General features: G+C 42.0%; 1 protein-coding gene across 1 annotated transcript in view; it reads right to left on the reverse strand.

Moving 5' to 3' along the window:
- LOC126235608 (fatty acyl-CoA reductase 1-like) overlaps positions 1–19,288 on the reverse strand; it is a 252,893-nt gene that overhangs the window by 188,239 nt on the left and 45,366 nt on the right. Inside the window, exon 3 of the mRNA XM_049944319.1 lies at positions 1,466–1,714. Coding sequence (XP_049800276.1) covers positions 1,466–1,714 — 249 coding nt within the window. The remainder of the gene's footprint in view (positions 1–1,465; positions 1,715–19,288) is intronic.

The following is a 19,288-nucleotide window of genomic DNA, read 5'->3' on the forward strand; positions in this document are numbered from 1 at the left end:
ATGCACACACACACAGGCCGCACAACGGGTTGGCATATTATGGATCAGGTGGTCGAGCAGCTGCTGGGGTATAGCCTCCCATTCTTGCAGCAGTGCCTGTCGGAGCTCCTGAAATGTCATAGGGGTTTGAAGATGTGCAGCGATACGTCGACCGAGAGCACCCCAGACGTGCTCGATGGGGTTTAGGTCTGGAGAACAGGCAGGCCATTCCATTCGCCTGATATCTTCTGTTTCAAGGTACTCCTCCACGATGGCAGCTCGGTGGGGCCATGCATTATCATCCATCAGGGGGAAGGTGGTACCCACTGCACCACTGAAAAGACACAGACATGCTGGTGCAAAATGACGTCCCGATACACCTGACCGGTTACACTTCCCCTGTCAAAGACATGCAGGGGTATACGTGCACCAATCATAATCCCACCCCTCACCATCAAACCACGACCTCGATACACGTCCCTTTCAAGGGCATTAAGGGGTTGGTATCAGGTTCGTTGTTCACTCCTGATGAAAACCCGGCGAGAATCACTGTTCAGACTATACCTGGACTCGTCCGTGAACGCAATGTGTGACCACTGTTCCAATGACCATGTACTGTGTTCTTGACACCAGGCTTTACCGGCTCTCCTGTGACCAGGGGTCAGTGGATGCACCTTGTATGTCTCCGGGCGAATAAACATTGTCTGTTCAGCCGTCTGTAGACTGTGTGTGTGGAGACAACTGTTCCAGTGGCTGCGGTAAGCTCCCGAGCGAGGCTACCTGCAGTACTTCGTGGCCGTCTGCGGGCACTGATGTTGAGGTATCGCTCTTCTTGTGGTGTTGTAGACTGTGGATGTCCTGTACTGTAGCACCTCGACACGTTTCCTGTCTGCTGGAATCGTTGCCCAAATCTTGAGATCACACTTTGTGGCACACGGAGGGCCCGTGCTACGACCTGCTGTGTTTGACCAGCCTCCAGTCGCCCTAGTATTCTACCCTTCATAACGTCATCAATATGTCTTCTTTGAGCCATTTTCAACACACAATCGCCATTAGCACGTCTAAAAACGTCTGCACGCTTACTCGCTGCACCGTACTCTGACATGCACCAACACACCTCTGCGTATGCGGACTGCTACCAGCGCCACCGTGCGACAACCGCAGGTCAAGTACACAGCATGGTCATATCCCGAGGCGACTTAAACCTGCAAATCGCTCACCAGAGCGTTGTTTCACCATGTATCAGCATTATCGGTAATTTATGAGCATGAGTGTATTTGTATAGTACAATTATGAATTCTAAAACTGACTAAATGATTTATCGTTCTAAACAAAGTTTAATAGTTATAAGGTTCACCTTTCCATTCCTCCTCAGTAGCTGGATAAATATGCTTTACTCTGAATAAGTCTGGGCATACTGAACCTTAGAATTAAGATAACCGGAACTAGGACAGCATGTACCTGATTAATCTGAGCCACAATTCACCTTTAGGTTGGGCATACGCTTGACGAGTGCGACGATCTCGCGGGTGGAGACCACATTGGTGACGGTGGCGGTCCGGAGGTCTGCGTCGAACCTGACAGTGGCAGCTAAGTGTAAGACGACAGACACCTTGCTGGTTAGCTCAGCAGCGTCTACAGTGCTGATCCCCAGGCCTGGCTGAGTGCAGTCGCCCGCTATGGGTACCACCTTCTGTAGGCAGTCAGGACACTCCTGGCGAGCCCTGCTGAAGATCTGAGGACAGGACAAGTAAAGCGCCTTGCTTTGGAGCGCCAGTTTGCTCTGGGCAGGATGTAACACAAAAGTATTGTTAATTGATCTCTACAGGGCGGTCAGAAAATGTGTGAAATTCTTGTATGGATGTTACAGGGCATGTTGTATTGAGACATAAATGTTAAGAAAGAAATTCGATACGTTGCTCCGTTTCCGAGTTATTTAGCATAGAATTTAGCCAATCGGGGCGTCGCGCGCTTGCATTCAAGCGGCCTGCCAGGGGCTTTGTCTCGTTAGCTGAAACTTGTATCTACGCGCGCGACGATCAGATTGCCTACCTTCAATGCTAAATAACTCGGAAATGGCGCAAAGTATCGAATTTCTTCCTTAACATTTATGTCTCAGTTCAACCTGCCCTGTAACATCCCTACAAGCATTTCACGCATTTTCTGACCATCCTGTATATCGTCTTTTGAGCAGTTTAGCTACTACTGGACGATGTAACAATGGAATTACTCGAATTTTTTTAGGTGCTGGACAAATAATGTTCCATCCAAAACAACTGTTTTACAAAACGGAATGTGGAACTATATTCCGTGGAAGTGTATACCATTTTCGTGAACGAAACTGTTCAAATTTTTAGAGTTACATTAACTTTAGTCGCAGCGAGTGATGTAACAAGTGTTGAGTTTGTGAGGAATAGGAAGTTGATGAGCTGTGTGAGTTACTACTAACAACAGACTGATTTAATTACAATTCAGAGAATCCTGATGGACGAACGTCAGCTTGCAATAGCCTTGTGTACATGCCCAAATTACAAGCTTAGGAAGGTGTGGTGTGCGTACTGTAAGACCTTCGGTACACACATCATCAGATTATTTGGCGTGTCGCCCTAACGAAGTAGGCGAGTGTCAGCAATATTCTCGTGATCTTATCGTGGCGTGTTTATCTTCTGCCGTTAGGTCAGACGATAGAAATGCCACTTGCACGCTTGGAGTAGCAGATTGACGGTGACCAACTTTAAACAGAACTTGATTAATTTTCACACACATTTATTTAAAAAATAACAATCACAAACCTTACTTAACTTGATTCTGGATGTTATTTACAATTGACAATCTGAAGTTCCTTTGGTCTTGGTACGTTAATGTTATTCTCACATGTCTGTGATACTTGACAAAGTGTCTATTCATTTACCTTCATGGCTATGTACAAGAATATGGTAATCTTATTAGGTGCAGACTGAAACTTGACTATAGACTGGTACAGACAAATGTAGACTGGTACAGACTAATGCAGACTGGTACAGACAGGTACAGATAAATGCAGACTTGTACAGACTAATGCAGACTGACTAATTGGAGGTCTGTACACTCGTTATAATACCTCGAGCGTTCAGGTATCACTGCGCGAGTATGATCTGTGAGGAGAAGAGGTTCTATGTTAGCAGTAATCTCATTGGCTGCGTTACATATTACTACGCGGATTGGCGGAAGCAGAATTTGGTCCGTCTCTAAGACAGCGCCATCTCGTACTGCGGAGACGGACGAGCGCTGCGCCTGCGCTGTTGTGCTTAGCGGGGCGTGCTCTATTGGGAAAGTTGTGTACACGCTGACTACGCGGAAGTATGTACACAACAGAAGGGGAAATATAAATAATGCACTGCCTAACAAAAGAAAATGAAAAACTAAGCAGGGGAAGAGGAAACAAAATTAAACTTCACTGGCCTGGATTCATTTAGGAAGGGTGTCATAAAGTCGTTGTGTCCTCTCCTGAGGCGAGCTGACCCACAACTGTTGGAACTGGCTCCTCATTTCCTGACTACTGGTACAGGGTCTGAGTTGAGATATGAGCTGGCCCCACAGATGTTGCATTGGGAACAAATATGTGGGCCTTACTAGCCATGGGAGTACCTCGAAACCACTCAGACTGTTCATAGAGGCATGTATGTGGACAACCATTGTTCTGTTGAAAAATGGCACCAAGGTATCGTCGCAGGTAAGGTAGCACAAGAGAACACAGGATGTCTGTGAGATATCATTCTGACATCACACTTCTCAATCACCACCAGACGTGACCTGAAGTCATACTTGATTTCGTGTCGCACATTGTCTTTTGGAAGAAAGGGACCTCTTCCCATGCCGCCGCCATGCGCAGCGAAGAACCTGGATTCATCACTGAACGTAATGCAACGCCACTGACCAGCATACCTCCCAGACCATGCATAATTCAAAATACAGCTGTTTGCATTGTGGTGTTTACGCCAGCAAACGCTTATGACAGTATTAGTCGACCAAATTATTATTGCTTTCGGAGTGAGGGTGCTTCAGTCAGCTTATCGTGAGTTTTTATTGCGGTATTTCTCAAAGACACGCTGAAACACTTGGTAGTATACGCACAACTGTTTTGAACTCATTCACACCGCAATGCCTTTCCAGCACTGTACTTGTTCAATGTAACGTCAACGCGTTTCATTGACGCCAAGTGCAACAATATTGTGGTCGGGTAGTAATTCTCGAGTGACCTGCTCGCCGACTTCGAAGAATAATGCAAAATAATAAAGAATGCTGCCTGCTCTTGGGTGGCTGGTGCAAATGTCAAGGAGATTAAGAAATTATGTTATATCATAAATAAAAGAAAACTTACACCTTACGTAACTGAAATTTTTTCTTGTATACCACTCATGTTTTCCGATTCATATTTTGCATCTCCAATGGTCTACAATAAATACAAAATTACGTATACAAGTTTTGCATGGATTCCTTGGCAGTTTGCTTGAGTCTAGCTACTTCTATCTATAATTATACCGTTGTGCTTTTTATTTATATTCATTTTTCATGTGCATGCAGCATGCAACCATTTGTTGTTCTATATGCACGAAATGCACATACTAAATATTACCTTCTGCATAACTTGTACTATAGTATACTGTGCATGCTTGCACTACTTACTCATATGACTGACTGAGGGTTCATGGGAGCTGTAGGAGTGGAGAATGCAATGATGTTTTGAGATAGGGATGGAGTATGTGTAGGTGATAGGGCACTGTGTGTGTGTGTGTGTGTGTGTGTGTGTGTGTAATTTTTTAAATTCCCTTATTTTCGTTATTTTCTTTTTTATGTTTATTTATTTTATATCCGTAGTTTGAATAATAGTCCTCTGTTATGGCTTTTTTGATCATTGAGTATATTTTCTTTTTTTATGGCCTTCTCTATGAAATTCCCCCCCCCCCCCCCCATGAACCATGGTTGGTTTGGTTGTTTGGGGAAGGAGACCAGACAGCGTGGTCATCGGTCTCATCGGATTAGGGAAGGATGGGGAAGGATGTCGGCCGTGCCCTTTCAAAGGAACCATCCCGGCATTTGCCTGGAGTGATTTAGGGAAATCACGGAAAACCTAAATCAGGATGGCCGGACGCGAGATTGAACCGTCGTCCTCCAGACGTGAACCATTCACCTTGCCGTTGGAAAAGAGGCTTGCGTGCCTCAGCGATACAGATAGCCATATCATAGGTGCAACCACAACGGAGGGGTATCTGTTGAGCGTCCAGACAAATGTGTGGATCCTGAAGAGGGGCAGCAGATGTTTCAGTAGTTGCGGGGGCAACAGTCCAGATGACTGACTGATCTGACCTTAGAACAGTAACCAAAACAGCCTTTCTGTGCTGGTACTGCGAACGGCTGAAAGCAAGGGGAAACTACAGCCGTAATTTTTCCCAAGGGCATGCAGCTTTACTGTATGGTTAAATGATGAAGGCGTCCTCTTGGGCAAAATATTCCGGAGGTAAAATAGTCCCCCATTCGGATCTCCAGACAGGGACTACTCAGGAGGACGTCATTATCAGGAGAAAGAAAACTGGCGTTCTACGGATCGGAGCGTGGAATGTCAGATTCCTTAATCGGGCAGGTAGGTTACAAAATTTAAAAAGGGAAATGGAGAGGTTAAAGTTAGACATAGTGTGAATTAGTGAAGTTCGGTGGCAGGAGCAACAAGACTTTTGGTCAGGTGAATACAGCGTTATAAATACAAAATCAAATAGGGGTAATGCAGGAGCACGTTTAATAATGAATAAAAAAATAGGATTGCGGGTAAGCTACTACAAACAGCATAGTGAACGCATTATTGTGGCCAAGATAGACACGAAGCCCACGCCTACTACAGTAGTACAAGTTTATATGCCAACTAGCTCTGCAGATGATGAAGAAATTGATGAAATGTGTGATGAGATAAAAGAAATTATTCAGATAGTGAAGGGAGACGAAAATTTAATAGTAATGGGTGACTGGAATTCGACAGTAGGAAAAAGAAGAGAAGGAAACGTAGTAGGTGAATGTGGATTGGGGCTAAGAAATGAAAGAGGAAGCCGCCTGGTAGAATTTTGCACAGAGCATAACCTAATCATAGCTAACACTTGGTTCAAGAATCATGAAGGAAGGTTGTATACATGGAAGAACCCTGGAGATATTAGAAGGTTTCAGATAGATTATATAATGGTAAGACAGAGATTCAGGAACCAGATTTTAAATTGTAAGACATTTCCAGGGACATATGTGGACTCTGAGCACAATCTATTGGTTATGAACTGTAGATTAAAACTGAAGAAACTGCAAAAAGGTGGGAATTTAAGGAGGTGGGACCTGGATAAACTGAAAGAATCAGAGGTTGTACAGAGTTTCAAGGAGAGCACAAGGGAACAATTGACAGGAGTGGGGGTAAGAAATACAGTAGAAGAAGAATGGGTAGCTTTGAGGGATGAAGTAGTGAAGGCAGCAGAGGATAAAGCAGGTAAAAAGACGAGGGCTGCTAGAAATCCTAGGGTAACAGAAGAAATATTGAACTTAATTGATGAAAGGAGAAAATATAAAAATGCAGTAAATGAAGCAGGCAAAATGGAATACAAATATCTCAAAAATGAGATCGACAGGAAGTACAAAATGGCGAAGCAGGCATGGCTAGAGGACAAATGTAAGGATGTAGAGGTATGTCTTACCAGGGATAAGGTTGATACTGCCTACATAAAAATTAAAGAGACCTTTGGGGGAAAGAGAACCACTTGTATGAATATCAAGAGCTCAGATGGAAACCTAGTTGTAAGCAAAGAAGGGAAAGCAGAAAGGTGAAAGGCGTATATACAGGGTCTATACAAGGGCGATGTACTTGAGGACAATATTATGAAAATGTAAGAGGATGTAGATGAAGATGAAATGGGAGATATGATACTGCTTGAAGAGTTTGACAGAACACTGAAAGACCTGAGTCGAAACAAGGCCCCGGGAGTAGACAACATTCCATTAGAACTACTGACAGCCTTGGGAGAGCCAGTCCTAACAAAACTCTTCCATCTGGTGAGCAAGATATATGAGACAGGCGAAATACCCTCAGACTTCAAGAAGAATATAATAATTGCAATCCCAAGGAAAGCAGGTGTTGGCAGATGCGAAAATTACCGAACTATCAGTTTAATAAGTCACGGCTGCAAAATACTAACGCGAATTCTTTACAGACGAATGGAAAAACTAGTAGAAGCCGACCTCGGGGAAGATCAGTTTGGATTCCGTAGAAATATTGGGGCACGTGAAGCAATACTGACCCTACGACTTGTCTTAGAAGCTAGATTAGGGAAAGGCAAACCTACGTTTCTAGAATTTGTAGACTTAGAGAAAGCTTTTGACAATGTTGGCTGGAATGCTCTCTTTCAAATTATGAAGGTGGCAGGGGTAAAATACAGGGAGCGAAAGGCTATTTACAATTTGTACAGAAAGCAGATGGCAGTTATAAGAGTCGAGGGACACGAAAGGGATGCAGTGGTTGGGAAGGGAGTGGGACAGGGTTGCAGCCTCTCCACGACGTTATTCAATCTGTATATTGAGCAAGCAGTGAAGGAAACAAAAGAAAAATTCGGAGTAGGTATTAAAATCCATGGTGAAGAAATAAAAACTTTGAGGTTCGCCGATGACATTCTAATTCTGTCAGAGACAGCAAAGGACTTGGAAGAGCAGTTGAACGGAATGGATAGTGTCTTGAAAGGAGGATATAAGATGAACATCAACAAAAGCAAAAGAAGGATAATGGAATGTAGTCGAATTAAGTTGGGTGATGCCGGGGGAATTAGAGCAGGAAATGAGACACTTGGGGTAGTAAAGGAGTTTTGCTAGTTGGGGAGCAAAATAACTGATGACGATCGAAGTAGAGAGGATATAAAATGTAGACTGGCAATGGCAAGGAAAGCGTTTCTGAAGAAGGGAAATTTGTTAACATCGAGTATAGATTTAAGTGTCAGGAAGTCGTTTGTGAAAGTATTTGTATGGAGTGTAGCCATGTATGGAAGTGAAACATCGACGTTAAACCGTTTGGACAAGAACAGAATAGAAGCTTTTGAAATGTGGTGCTACAGAAGAATGCTGAAGATTAGATGGATAGATCACATAACTAATGAGGAGGTATTGAATAGGATTGGGGAGAGAGAAATTTGTGGCACAACTTGACTAGAAGAAGGGATCGGTTGGTAGGACATGTTCTGAGGCATCAAGGGATCACCAATTCAGTATTGGGGGGCAGCGTGGAGGGTAAAAATCGTAGAGGGAGACCAAGAGATGAATACACTAAGCAGATTAATAAGGATGTAGGTTGCAGTAGTTACTGGGAGATGAAGAAGCTTGCACAGGATAGAGTACCATGGAGAGCTGCGTCAAACCAGTCTCAGGACTGAAGACCACAACAACAATTACTATTAAATTATCTTCCTGCAGAGTTAGCATTCCCATTCTTTGCTGTTACACCATAAGAGTGCCGTATCTCTTTTTATTCCAGTGTGATGGTGATTTTCCTTTATTAAATGTTCTGCATATATGAAATGGGTATGTTCACTCTTCAGTAATCTTACATGAACTTTGTACCTGATTCTTGCAGCCAACACAGTATATTTAGATCTGCAGCTATTACATATTAGTTTATACGTTCCTGAACTGTTGAATTGACCTTTCTCTTCTGTCACAGTTCTTAATTTCTTCTGCATTGACGAATTTGAATGTTATTTTTATTTGTAGCCGTCTTTTTCTTAATTTTGCTGTTTTAACTGTAAAAGCAACAGTTATAAAAACAAACATAACAGGTTAATGCTATTGAATAGACAGAAAAGTTTGAAAACTCGTTGAAAGATTTTAAACTGCACTCACAAGAAAAGAGAAACAAAACTTAGTACAAAATATCCAGCAGCAGAAGTGGTTAGAAGTTAACCCAACTTACATAAAGACCACTTAGATATGAGATCAGCTATTAATTTCAACAGTGCTCCCACAAATAACATTACAAAGTTTGCACACAAATACTTTAAAGAACATTTCAAGCTAGCGAATAACAGAAATATAAAAAAAAAAAACGCCTTAGATCCAACCCTAAAAGCAAAAGATACACACATCACATCAACTACAAAATTATAGCTAACCCAAAAAGCCAAAGATACACACATCAGATCAACTACACAATTGGTGTTCTTTGACATGAAAGACATGTGCACCTCAATTCCACTTGTGACAACAATTAATATTGTAAGATAACAATTGACAGGAAATGCAGACGTCCCAAAACCAGTATAAAAGAACTTATACAAGTAATAGAAGTGGTCACTGAACAAAACTTCATTCAATTTAACAGTTCATTCAATCTACATAAGGAACTTCTACCAATGGTAAGCCCAATCTCATACATACAAGCAGATACCCAAATGAATCACACAGAAAACAAATTTTTTTCAGAAATAATGGTAACAAATATATTTAAATATAATACATGGACACAAATATGTAGATATCATATACCTCACAGATGAATCACAAGGACATATAAGCATTTTACACCAACAGATAAACAACAAACACCACAACATCCAGTTCGCCATGGAAACAGTAACAGAGGAGGCAATACACTACCTCGACCTACAATTTCGTAAAATGTAACAAAAGGCCCAACTTCAACGTTTTCAGACAGGAACCAGCTACAGACATAACATGTAAAGGGGTTTCAGTACTTCTACTAGTGACAAAAATTGTTAACTAATGTATTATTTATTTATTGTGTGACATGTTTCGAGGGTATACCTCATCATCAGTCTATATGGCACTATAAAAACAATTTCGCAATAGGATCACGCAGATTATAAACAGCCTTTTCGTAAATGCTGTGGTTAACCTGTGGAAGAAGAGAAAACCTAGAGGCAATGTCACAGTCACTTACTTCGTTCTTATCACATGGCAGTCTCGTTGTGATGCGTTTAGGTTTGTCCATTTCGTGGCTCCCTTTGCTTTCTTGATCACTGTTCACAAATTTTCACATACGTACCAGTAACTTGGAAACACGATCACAAAAACAAATGTGTAGTGCAGTGGACAAGATGGCGGTCAAAATATAGCTGGTTTCTATTTGACTATCGATCTGTCAATCTATGTGGTGACAGATGTTTGCAATGTCTTCTGCACAACTTGTTATCGTATTACAAATGTAGGTTGACGAAATACATTACAAATTGAGCACCAGTAAGATACAAATGATGATATAAAAACTATTTAGTTTACACAATTCTATGCTACTGCTGGGGCTAGAATAAATGACTGTGATTATTCCAAGTGTACTGTAGTGAAATTGGAAAAGAAATGCGAATTTCTGAAGTCTGTCATTTCATTCAGAATCTCGTTAATCCCCATCTGGATATGGATGAATATTTCCATTTCTTCCAGGATGTACGTTTTCCAGCTCTTTTCTAAATTATGTTGTATTATGTTGTCTATTGTAACGCAGTGTCCTATTTCATTTATATGTTTCGCTATAGCTGATTTATTCGGATTGCCAAGTCTGAAACAGTCAATGTGTTCCTTAAAGTACGTTTTAAAACTTCTTCCCATTTGGCCAATATAATATGTATTGCAATGACTGCACGTAATTTTTTCAATTCCTGATTTGTTCAGTTTCTCTTTAGGACGTAATATATCATGTACCAGCAGAAGTGATCCTGATGTCTGTTTTTTTAAAACATTATTTTGACTATGTTTCGACCGCGACTGTCAAAAAATGTGTAAAGGTTTTTGAGTACAACTACCAGTCACAAAAATTGTTAACTAATGTATTTTTTATTTATTGTGTGACATGTTTCGAGGGTATACCTCATCATCAGGCTATATGGCATAATGAACAATTTCGCAATAGGATCAAGCAGATGTTAAAGAGCCTTTTCATAAATGCCGTGGTTATCCTGTGGAAGAAGAGAAATCCTAGTAAGAGCGATGTCACTTTGTAAGCTGGACTGATGTTTGCATGAAAATGTTTTGTAAAAGTCACCCACTTTGTACGTATCGTGTGGCAGTCTCGTTGTGAGGAGTTTAGGTGTTTCCATTTGTGTGGCTCTCTTTCCTTTCTTGGTCACTGTTCACAAATTTTCACACACGTACCAGTAACTTAGAAACACGATCACAAAAACAAATCTGTAGTGCAGTGGACAAGATGGCGGGCAAAATACAGCTGGTTTCGACTTGACTGTCGATCTGTGTGGTGTTAGAAGTTTGCAATTTCTTCTGTATGTTTTGTTATCATATGACAGATGTAGGTTGACGAAATACATTACAAATTGATCAAGAAAGCCAAGTCAGTCACAGAAATGAAGCACCTCAGCTCATCACAACGAGACTGCCATGATATAAGAACAAAGTGAGTGGCAGTTACAAAACATTTTCATGCAAACATCAGTCCAGCTTCCAAAGTGACATCGCCTCTTACTAGGTTTTCTCTTCTTCCACAGGATAACCACAGCATTTATGAAAAGACTGTTTAACATCTGCATGGTCCTATTGCGAAATTGTTTCTATAATGCCATATAGCCCGATGATAAGGTATACCCTCGAATCATGTCGTACATTAAATAAATAATACATTAGTTAACAAATTTTGTAACTGGTAGCGGTACATAAAACCCTTTACATATTTTTCGAGACAGTCACGGTCGAGAAATATTCACAATGGTACCAAATACAGGATGACAATTAACCACAAATCTAACCACCCACATTCTCAATAAACAACAACGAGCCTGTGCAAAACACCTCTAAGCAAAAATAACTATGCAGAAGTGTTAAACAAGATAATCAACAAGGAACAAAACAACTGATAAAGCGGAGACATAGTACAGAAACTGCATGATACCAATATAAAGAAAATACAGACTGAAGAGAGCAAAAATAATAGCAGACCAAATAGATCAACTAATAAAAATAACACAGAATGCACACTCACACCAGAAAACACAACCCAACAAAAAATGGCACGTCATTACAGTGCAAAACCAACTCACTCACACGAATAGTAACATCTTCAGAAAGCATAAAATTAATATAGACCTCGAGATTAAACAGCACAATACAAAAGAACTAAAAATTATGATGGAAGACAGAGATAAATTCAACAGTTCAAGAATATTCGAATTAACATGTAATTGCTCCAACTCTAAATACGTTGTGATGACTGAAAGAAATTTCAGCGACACACACACACACACACACACACACACACACACACACACACACACACACACGCACACACGCACGCATGCACATACGCACACGCACACACACAAACAGTGCCCTACCATCTACCCTTCTTGAATTCCCATCCCGACACCAAACTCCACTATCCCTTCATGCATTCCCATGATCCCTCAATCATGTGACTAATCAATGAAAGCAAGCGCAGTATACTGCAGTATAGGTTATTTGTATAGAAATTTTTACTGGGAGAAACCTGTACTATGTACATCTAGCATGTATAAAATAACAAATGGCTACATGAACAGGACTCAAAATGAATGTAGGGATCAAAGATAATCGTATAATTATAAACAGAAACAATTAAATATAAAGAACTGCTGAAAAACCACTACATAACATATTCCAAAATAGGTATAATTACATAATTTTATTTGTATAACGGACTAGTGAAAATGTCCAACGTGAATAGGCGAAATATCTGTGTCACACAAGAATAAATTTCAGTTGCAAACGACGGAAGTTTTCTTATATTTATGGTAAAACATCACTGAAATTAGCAATTGAGGAAAATGGTTGCGATTATGTGCAATAGGGATTACGATATCCTACCTTGTGGTGGTCATACGTCGCTGACCAAAATCTCGATGACGAATAAGTGCAGTCTTACATTCCCACGCACTACAACATTGGACCACTGTCACATCTGAATGCCCCACAAATCTGGATATTACAAAATTCGACTGCATCGACAAATGGAGACCTATAATAAGCATCTCCGCGTCCTTCACAGCGACCACCTACCATCTGACGTTGTTCACGTCCCTTATAAACTCAACCAGTGCTCGTAACAACAGTAAACACGACCAAAACAAATGTAGTCTGGTGGCTATTCTACTTGTCAAATTGCAAATCTAATCATTTAAATGTCCGTCGACAGTGTGTATGTGTAAAAAGTTCATATCCGACCACGTCTTCTGGGTGCTTAACGTTTGTTGTCAGACACTATTTACATAAGGTAACTGACCAAATATCCTAAGAAAGTAACAAAAATTTCGTAGTATGTGGTGAGAATAACCTCGTTATAGGGGGACAAGGACTGCTGCTGCTGCTGGTTAAGAATTTAAAACGACTAAACATCTAAGGTCATCATTCATCCATCGGACAGAATTTCTGCACCCCTTCTTTCTACATGTAGAGTTAAACCTATGTGCAAGTTCAATAATGTTATCTAAAAATTTCGTTGGTTTTTATCTGATTTTGGATTCGGGTACCAGCCTAGTATTTATCTAGTGCGATGTGCAAACCACCTAAAAACCTCATTCATGCTGCCCAACTCAACAGTAGTTGCCGTTAATAGGACCTGATCGGACTCGTCTCCCCAAGATCTGGAAGCGGCGTGTCAATGCGGATATCCTTAAGAGTGAAGAGACATATAAGAAAAGAAGGTTAGTCAAGATCATAGGGTAGGGAAAATGACTTATACAGGAAAGGAGATTCTAGAATTTAGCGATAGATTTGAAGCGACTACTATTAACTCATCCATTATAAAAGATATCTACGCTTCAACCCCAATGGAACAACATTCAATTAACAGTCATTTATTTCTGAGACTTCTCCGATCACTCTGCCTTCGTCTCATGGCGGGCTGTGGTGTTGGAATTTGTGGCAGATTGTCTGCCACTCAGCTGAAGGGTGTGGCTTGGCTTGTATTTATGGAAATCGATGTCTTCATTGGAAGCTGCACCTTCAGATTTACGGGTGAAATCATCTCTGCTACTCGCTGTTGACCCTGATACTTAATTAAAAACTTTCTTGTTGTTCTTCATTTTGATCTTTACAGGTTTTTTACCAACACACACTGATCCACTCAATATTGCAACAACTTCCCCCCACATACCGCCATCATTTCCTAATGTTTGAATGACTTTGTATTCGCTTGTTTGACCTTCTACCAAACTTCTCTTAATCGTTTCTTTATTTTTTTCCACCGATTCCTCATTAGCACTTAATTTAATTTTCATAACATGGAAACGAGGTGGCATCTTCTCATCTTATAGCATCTTGTATGGTGAAAGAACTGTACTTGTGTGTACTTTAGAATTATATGCTCACACGACGTAACGTAGTTACATGTCCATGTTATCAGGCTGACTACTCATACAATGATTTAAATTTTCGAAATTTTACAACTAACCCTTTTGGTTCATGTATGGAAAGGACCGCTGCGAAGTTTTCAGGTATGAAGCAGCCGGCATAACTGCTTCAGCAGGTCTGACATAAAAATTTGTACCTGGATCTGTATTCACAGTATTGGGCACGGCAATGTTAGTATCCAATTGTTAACCATCTCGTTTGTGATCCTGCTTACATGCTTGTCTGGAATTTCTGTCATTGCCACAGACCGGGAAAAGTGATCTATTGTTGTCACAATATACTTATTTTAGCTTCTATTCTATTAAATAATACAGTACAAAAAATGATACATTATTTCGGCTCCACATCTGTCTTGTCGGTTTAATTCGCTCGTGACCCACCATCAGGTGGTCATGTGCTTGTTGCAGTATTTAATTTCTGAACAATGCAGGACCCTCCATGTGCATACTACACTTCGCACTTCTGCAGAGCAAACTGCTGTGTGTCACAAACTGTGGCTGCACCCTAAAACCTGACAGTATATGTCAGCTGCTTGTTCCATTTGCCATTTTTACAAGTTTGTGCCTAGTGCCTGCAGAGCTGCAAATTTCCTGCTTAGCATGTCCGTATTAGTGCGTGTCTTCCCTGGTTTATGCGTCACTTCATAATTAAACTCGCTCAGCTTCAGTGCACACCATGCTATTCTGCTGGAAGTGTCTTTCAGTCCCAATAGCCACCTAAGGGAAGCATGATCAGTAACTACTTTAAATATTTGTTCATATAAATAATTCTTCTCCTGCTTCCTAATTTTGCAGTCGTCTGCCTTATGCCCAAGAGCACTGTGCCTGGCGACATTGCTGCTTCCCGTGACCCCCTCGTCCACATATGTAGCATCTGACGCCAGAGGAGAAAACGCCACGGCCATTCCGTTTCTGAGCAATAATATCTCTTTCCTCAAACTGCGTAGCAATCCTAATAGTTTATGACGAATCATAAGGATTTTCTGTCCTCATCTGTTGTGACATATCTGCTGAAATACTCTTCTAAAACACGCATGTCTTATTATCTGCTTCCTGCAATAGATTTCTATCCGCCTTAGCACTGTGTGTCAGTTCATAAGTCTGCTAGTTCTTCTCGTGATTTCTGTCAGAGAACACCTCTACGCATTGTCATTTTATGTTAATGTCATGAGCTTTTCACTCAAAAATGTAGCACTGTTTGGTTATGATAACGTTGTGTAAGCCCATCGGCCAGATGGTCAAATGCCTGAATTTTACTAAGATATTCATGGTACCTGACATACGTTGTAGCGTCACCTGTTGCCCATAACTTAGCCACAGACAGGCACGTCACATCGGACAAATTCCCTGGGTGAGCTCCTTCCCTCATATCATACAGAAAGGCTGATACAGCCTCGGGAGTTTTCCCGAAAAACCGCGCGGGGTAGCCGAGTGGTCTTGGGCGAATTGTCACGGTCCGCGCGGCTTACCCCGTCGGAGGTTCGAGTCCTCTCTCGGGCATGGGTGTGTGTGTGTTGTCCTTAGCGTAAGTTAGCTTAAGTTAGATTAAGCAGTGTGTACGCTTAGGGACCGAAGACCTCAGCAGTTTTGTCCAATAAGATCTTACCACAAATTTCCAAAATTTTCCCGAAAAGGTGTAATGAGACTAGCAGCCATCGGATCAATGGCTGGGGCAGATACGCTTATTATATCGCCTTGGTATCGCCTCTCTGCGATTGGATCAGCCCAGTTGCGGTGCATAATATTTCCAGTTCCCTATACAGGCATTCGCAAGCCTGGTTTCGCTCTGTTTCATCCTAAAGTAACGTGGTTACTGACTTGTCAAAACTTCAGTGGCTAGAATGAAAGTTTCTGCATGTGTTTCTGGCCGTTGCGTAACCCCTGTTTTGAATTACAATCGAGAACAAGTGAAAAACTAGTATACCGAAGCAATATCAATAAGCAAGTAAAACTGTATTAATCTTTCCCTCATGTCAAGGCCCAGTGGGGCTCAGAACACTGCCACGCTTCTATAAGTCTTACACCTTGGTGGCACTGTTTAGTAGATGGTGATTCGTGCCCTGATAGACTACAGTACTTGCACCTACTTGGCCGTAAGTACTCTCCCCTCCAGTTACCAAACAACTGCAATAATTCTGCAGGTTTTTGTGCTCTCAGCAATGTCACTCTCAAGTTAGAATGCAAATACTTCTGACTCAACGTGGCTCCAAAATAAAAGAAGGAAGAAAACAAGCAAACAAACACTGGTCAGTCATTGTGCCACTTAATGACACATGTCGATCGCTGCTGATGTGCTGACGTGGCTCGTCGATAGCAGTGACAGCCGTCAGCACGCCTGGCGCCAAATCCGTAGGACTTCAGAATCACAGCTTATAGCCCCAAATTTGTATGACTGCAGGGTCTTCTGACACCAAATTTTTAGGAGCCCAGTGGATGCGACCTTCTACATGAATGTAAGAAACTCGAGCAGATGTGTAGTGACAGAGTCCTGTGGACCGCTGGATTCTTATGAGACACGATTCATTTAACACTCATTTGGTTCCTAGGGTTTTACAATCACTCTATCTGCCTCAAAGTGCCGTGTGGTGGCGGCCATGCCGAACCTTTTCTTGTCCTGAGGCACAGGGTAGCAGTCAGCGCTCGGAGAGGAATCTGCTGAAGCAGGCCTCCGTTTTAGGAAGAGTGGCTGGCGTGTCGCTGCAGACCAGCATGGGTGTAGGCGTCTGTCGGAGTCACAGCGTTCTCGTTAAGCGAATCTATGCTCTGGGTTGGCCCCAGGAATTTACGTGGCCCTGTTGTTGGTTGTCGAGATGACGTGTAGGCGACAGACCCAACAGTGACACAAAGAACAGCCCAGGAGGCAGTCTCAACATACAGCTGGTATGGCAGTATATGTACTGCCTAGGAGTGGCGGCGCATACACCCTGTCCCAAAACTGAACAGCTCACAGACAGGCAGAACAGTTGTTCATTCATGGAAGATTGGCCTGGCCCTCATCTTCGAGTGGACGTAGATGTGACCGGTAGGAATGCAGCTCGAAGATTTGAAATTCCCTCCACAGCCAGACAGCTGCACAATTGTAGCAGTTGACCCTAAGCTGGTGGCGACTGGTGACACTTCACTGTACTCAACAGTTCATCCTTGAAGTAGCGGAGATGGCCTTTCATCAGTATCAGTGATGCCGATGGAGTGACCAGAGTGAGAGAGGGTGAGGGTTTTATAGGAGTCAGTAACTGGTGCTTCTGTTTTCTGAGCCTGTCATCGCTCTTGCCTAGCCTAATGTTTAACTTGATGATGTCACAGAGTTCCTTTACACAAAATTTGCAGCCCAAAAGGCGTTATTGTGTCATCTCTAGGTGAAGTTACTACACACAACCCCATTGCAGCGTTGTGTCTGCCATGCACTGTCATATAAGTGCCGGTTCTGGTATTCATGACGTTCCCTCTTGCACACTGTGACGCAATGATGTCACTGCATGTTTGCACTTCAGTTCTTTTAAGTGATGACATTGGTTACACCATCACTGCGCACTCAATGGACGTGCTTGACTTGGCAGCACGTCAGTTCCAACCAAATTTTATTCCTGCACCTACTTTCTATTCTGCTGTGCAACAGCAGCAAACGACTGGTCGGAACTTGTGCAGTGTTTGTGAGTCATATGGTCTTTTGGTAACAGGAGTCACATAAATACATCTAAGCTGTTATTCCAAAGACAGGAGCAAACACATTGCGTGCTGTGGCAAGAACTGTAGTACTCTTCAGACTGTATGGTCTATCGATGGCAACTATCAAAATAATCTGAGGTGATTAGAAAGCTTACAAGCCAAGAGAAGCAGATCAAGTGAGGTCATCCATGGCTCACAATAGCAGCGCATGCGAGACAGTTCCTATAAAAATACTACACTTGTCGCTTCCTGGCACATCAGTGTTCTAAATCTCGTTGGGCTATAGTAGGGCGTAAGGACTAGTGAACTTTGCATCATATTTGTGTGCTGTCATGTAATTTTGCTGTTGTGTAATTGGTTGGAGGTTTCACAAATGGCGGAAACGTGAGCAGCGAGTGCACAGGAGACGACTGAAGCCCTGGAGAACCAAGTAACTGAACTGCAAAAATATAACGGCGTATTGCACAGCAAGTGGGCGAACAGCCTCCATAGAGATGCATAGGCAAGTGGAGCCAGTAGGGGCGAAGGTGCTATTTCCTGTACACATTCCTTGTGTTGATTCTGTTAGTGATCTAAAGGCTGCCGCTTAGATAGGGAATTGGTTGGATGAAACGAGTTTGAATATGACCAGGCTACGTTTGGTTGGCGAATCAATCTCATACGTCTTTTGCCATGAAAGACTGAATAAAGCACAGAAGTTGGAGCACTTTGAGAAGGGAATATACAATGACGAAAAAAAAAGAAGACGACAGAGAAAGGTTTTTCAGGGAGTTCCTTAACAGTCTGTCACAGAAACATAAGAAATCAATTGAGGCATTTTAGGATAAATTCCGTGAAGTCAACTCCCATGCCTATGAATTAACGCAGAATGTGGAAATGGGTAAATTTATTTTGCAAGCAGTTGAAAACAGGGCGTTGGGTGTGTTTGGGATAGGATTGCTAGTGGATATGTTCAGCAGTGTGAGGGATGACCATCCACATTCTGCTGCTATAGTGGTTGCAAAACTGGAGGAAGGGGTTGGGATAGATGGGATATTTTCTTCGTACGAGTTTGTAAATCTCTGCGCACACGCCACATGAAGAAACTGTGTCGGCGACCTTGGTGTTAAAGATGTGCGGTAGCGCGCTATTAGCGCTTGAGTGTCACAGTAATAACCAGAATTGATAGCGTCAGAACAAGTGTTCATTAGCCAATGGGAATTCCTCAACCGTCGGATGGCGTTCCCAGTAAAACAGAACACCGAAAA

Source organism: Schistocerca nitens, chromosome 2 (genome assembly GCF_023898315.1).
Source record: "Schistocerca nitens isolate TAMUIC-IGC-003100 chromosome 2, iqSchNite1.1, whole genome shotgun sequence".
Taxonomy (NCBI): domain Eukaryota; kingdom Metazoa; phylum Arthropoda; class Insecta; order Orthoptera; family Acrididae; genus Schistocerca; species Schistocerca nitens.